General features: G+C 36.3%; 1 protein-coding gene across 1 annotated transcript in view; it reads left to right on the forward strand.

Moving 5' to 3' along the window:
- TNIP2 (TNFAIP3 interacting protein 2) overlaps window positions 1-3,451 on the forward strand; it is a 10,231-nt gene extending 6,780 nt beyond the window's left edge. The window contains exons 3-6 of the mRNA XM_024198561.3: window positions 950-1,039; window positions 1,444-1,704; window positions 2,154-2,273; window positions 2,907-3,451. Of these exons, the coding sequence (XP_024054329.2) occupies window positions 950-1,039; window positions 1,444-1,704; window positions 2,154-2,273; window positions 2,907-3,191 (756 nt within the window). The 3' untranslated portion in view covers window positions 3,192-3,451. The remainder of the gene's footprint in view (window positions 1-949; window positions 1,040-1,443; window positions 1,705-2,153; window positions 2,274-2,906) is intronic.
- The last annotated feature ends 1,340 nt before the right edge of the window (window positions 3,452-4,791 follow it).

A 4,791-nucleotide genomic window follows, 5' to 3' on the forward strand; every position in this document is an offset into this window, starting at 1 on the left:
GGGCTACAGCCCACTTCTTCGGATGCATCCGAAGAAGTGGGCTGTAGCCCACGAAAGCTTATGCTCTAATAAATTTGTTAGTCTCTAAGGTGCCACAAGTACTCCTGTTCTTTTTGCGGATACAGACTAACACGGCTGCTACTCTGAAACCTGTACATTTGTAAAGTGCATTGGGAGCCTTTGGGATGAAAGATGCTCCAGTAATGTAAAATATTACTGTGTGAATAGACAGAGGCTGACTTGGATGGAAAGAAAAGCAGATTGTTTAATGGGACTTGAAATTTTCAGCAATGTGATGTTTTATGTGTCACTGAAATATCCATCTCTCTAAGTAGTAAGTTTTCAGTCTAATAATTAGCTTACCTTGTACAGTGGGGACTTCCCTGTCAAAGAGAAATTCAGATGTGAGTCTTAGTTCATTCTAGGGAATTTTTTACAAAAATGCTTTATTACTCATGTACTTTGGGTGGCTTTTTTTTTTTTTTTTTTTTATTTATTTTTTTTTAAATTCTTTAGTTTTTTATTTAATTTTAGTGTTTTTTTTTTTTTTTTTGAACTGATGACATTTCTTAAAAGTCCAAAGGTATGTAATTAAATCTAAAGCTCAAAACTTCTGGTCAAAAATTTATCAAGCAGCTTTATTATTTTTTGTTCTCATTTGCTTAAAGTCGCAGCAAGCCAAAGTGAATGAGTGTTTGTGGCTGCTGGTTGTTTGTTTTCGGGTTTTTCAGGTGGGCTCTCTCTTACGTTAAAGCAAATTTAATTCCTTTGCTTAAAAAAAAAAAGCTTACCAACAACTGATCTTATAATGAGCTAATCCAAAAACATGTTTGACTAGCTTAGGGAAGAAAAATGGAGGATGTTTGTGCTATTTTTAAAATGAAGCTGTGAATAATGTCTTCAAGGTTTGTGGTTTTTTAATCAAAGTAATGCTTACTTTGTCTGACAGCTACAATTTTCAGAGAATAAAGCTTCACCTCAAACAATTATTTGCCAACTACAGGAGGAAAACAGGAAGTTACAACAAAAAGTGTTTCATGTAAGTACATTTTTTAGTTTGTAGAATAGGATTTGATTATACATTTTCAACTACAGTAAATTCCCACTAACAAACTCTAATTTAACTTAACCCTAATGGCATCTATATGCAGACCCTGAATAGTCTCAATAAAAAATATTAGCTAGCATGTAATCTTTGTTCCCTTGGCAAATACAAATCCTCAATACATAACCTAGCTGCCCCATTAACAACACAAAGAAATTGAGTCAGAATGTAACATGTTTAAGAATTCTGTTTCAGCCCTAACAACACATTAACATCCCTCACTGTAATCCTTCTCTGAAAGCTTTTGCTTGCAACACTTCATTTTAAGGTGTGTGTGTGTGTGTGTGTGTGTATTTATTTATTTATTTTTATTTATTTATTTTCTGGTGCTCTCTCAGGTGGAAGACTTAAATACAAAGTGGCAGGCATATGATGCTAGTAGAGAAGAATATGTGAAACGACTCCACCTGCAGCTGAAAGAACTGAAGTCTCAACCCGAACAGCAAAGAAATTCAGAGCTGATGCAGAAGGAGATTTCTCGGTTGAACAAATTACTGGAAGAAAAAATGAATGAATGCATTAAAGTAAAGCGAGAGTTAGAGGATGTGAAGAAGGCTAAAGATGGAGATCGTGAACGTGTACAAATGCTGGAGCAACAGGTCATTAGATCTACTCTTTGATCAGATTTGCTTGATTTAGAAATTAAGATTTTCTCAGAAAAAGATGGGAAAACAAGTTCACTGAATCATTCCCTTTTTTAAGTTGATTTTTCTGATTTGGCACTTGGACATAGGGTAGCTGTACAGATTGCAAAGGTGGCAGCAGCACAAAGGGGCACACACACAAGTTCAAGTAAAATTCAGTATTGGAGGAATTCTGTGACAGCTTTATTTTCCTCCAACACAAAATAATCAGTATTTTTCTAAATTCTGTATATCTAGTACTGTTAAGTGCAGACATACTGTAGAAAAGAATACCTGCATTCTGAGCCAATTTTATGGAGTATTAATTTAAATATTAGATGGGCGAATCTATAATTCCTTTACCAACGATGACCTCTAACTCACTCTCAGTAAATGGCTAAAATATTTAAATGATTCATTTTCAGGTCCTTGTTTACAAGGATGATTTCACATCTGAAAGAGCAGATCGAGAGCGTGCACAAAGTAAAATACAGGAACTTCAGGCAGAAGTTGCTTGTCTACAGCACCAGCTAACCAGGAGACAGGTAAAGAAATCTAGAAAAGCAAGATATTAAACCAAGTTGTTTTCATTAATAAGAGAAACTCAAGCTGAAAATCAGATGCACCCCAAGGAAACAAAACTCACCAATAAATCATGGACAGTTTTGTTCAAATATCTTAAATTCAGAGGTGTCAAAGCTGTAATTGCTAAAAATCCCATACCCGTATTTCAGAACTTCAGTTCTAGAGGAATTAGAAGTTGTCTTCTCCTATTTATATAACGCTTCCTATTAGTCCCAGTTTCCCTTCTGTGTTGAATCAGCACAACTGGAAATATTATTTCTTCTCATGGATTTAGACACTACCAGTTCAGTACAAACAGGGAATAGGTGGAACTCGCTTGTTTTTTAATTTGTTATTGTTGCACATGTGATACTTGACCCCAGTCACTTATTTTATGTAGCTTTTATGATTGTTTGGAACTTAATCACCTTTCAGTCTCTGGCTCTGATTGCTTTGAGTTACCGCTAAAAATCTTTATATGGAGTATGGATCGGCTTTTAGATTTTGTCAGCCTTATCAAAATATTGTCAATACTAGAATTTTAGATTAACCCTTTTGGGCTCAAAGTTGGATTTTGCTGATACTGATTTTTTTTAATTATTTTAATTTTCTAGGAATCGAGAGAGACAACAGGTCATGTTAGAGTTCACACTGGGAACCAAAATCATCGTGTGTATGTACAGACAAATGTTGAACATCTACTGGGCAACAGCCAAGTCCAGTCAGGAGTGAGGAGAACAGGTTCACAATCTGAACAACCTGCTACACGCACAGACAGTGGGAGTTCAGGATCAGAGAGAAGAGGACAGGGTGAACTTCAGTGCCCTCATTGCATGAGGTTCTTCAATGATGAACTCAGTGATGAATTTCTCAGACATGTTGCTGAATGTTGTCAATAATCTGACTTGAGAAGTGCAATCAAATATCAAATCAACCACTACTTGATACTGAGAAAATGGCACTTTGAGATGTATACTACAGTACCAATATAATGTTGGTTATATTTTTAATATTTATCATCCAGTTTGGATGTTTGACTGACTTATCTAAGCATAAATTCAGTGCTTAGTTTCAGCATCGAATCTCTGATTTGAGGACAGGTTAGTGAAAAGTTAATTGATTACTAATCTACAATAAGTAAGGGCAAAAAAAAAAAAAATGAAGTAATTCATTTTAAATGGCCATAATGTGGGATGTTAGGAACCAGCACCATGAGAAATGTCTACCTCTTACTTCATTCCACCACCTGTTGGACTGCATAAGAGACTTCAACATAAATCAAGCCATTTTGCAAAGAATGGAAATATACAAAATAACACTCCAACAAATGTGAGTGTAACAAATGTGAGTGTAACAAATGCAAACCTGCTACAAGCCAAAAATGCTGAAGAGCACAAAAGTTGTGGATGGGCTCAGAGCAGACAGACTTACAAGCAAAAGTCTGATTCTTTGTACTTGTGGCAATCTGAAATATTTATAAAGGGTAAAGAGTGACAGTATCTTAACTGGATTTGAAATCAGTATACCTTCCTTTTCACAGATACAGCCATATAGGGAAGAGTGGCCAAAGTGGGGGGGGGGGGGGGTTCACTGTGCCATATCTGGGGTACAGTTGAATAGAGGCATCTCACTTGTCACTACTTTGAGTCTTTTAGGCATTCTAATATAACAGAACAAAATCAATCATGTCTCTGTCTGACAGCTTTTATATATCACTTGCATTGAATGTGAGGAAAATGTTAAGGTACTAGTTACTCTGATCTAAAACCTCTCTTTTTGCACTGAAACATATTGCACAAGAAAGTGACTGTACATACGTAAATACAGATTGTATACAAATATTTTTAAATGGTCAAACTTATTTTTATAATAAAATAGTGGTGGTGTAGTTGCTTTACTGGGTTAGTAATATAGTTCAGTGAAAACTTCAATGGAAAATAGTTTAAATGCAGCTGGACTTAATTTCTGGCTGACTGTTACAGCTTCAAATAAGAGTTGCCATATTACTTTATACATAAGCTGCTGTTACATGAAATAGATTCCTTATTGCACACTATTTTCCAAGAGTAAGTGTTAAGTAATTGGAGAGGAAGGATGAGCCTGGGGTTAAGGTGCTCGTTTGGGAACTAGGTTGTCTCCCAAGATCAATTCCTTCCATGCCACAGACTGAGGAACTTGCACAAGTTACTTACCTCCTCTGTGCCTCAGTTTCCCATCTGTAAAAGAGGGAAAATAGCATTCCCTACCTCACAGGGCTCTTGAGACTAAAGAGTAAAGAATGTGAGGTGCTCAGCTACTGTGGCAATGGGGGCCATATAAGTACCTAACAGATACATAGAGCTTGGGCTGGGAAAAAATGTACCTCACCATGACAAGGTTGGAGTCTAAGTAAAGTGGGTAGGTGAAAAACTCTGCACCCCCAGGCTGTCTCCAACTTAAAGGAACATCATTCAGCACTGTATCGTGTGCGTTTTGCATATCATCATTATCCTAGCTTCA

Source organism: Terrapene carolina, unplaced genomic scaffold, assembly GCF_002925995.2.
Source record: "Terrapene carolina triunguis isolate 2854851 unplaced genomic scaffold, T_m_triunguis-2.0 Scaffold66, whole genome shotgun sequence".
Lineage (NCBI taxonomy): Eukaryota > Metazoa > Chordata > Testudines > Emydidae > Terrapene > Terrapene triunguis.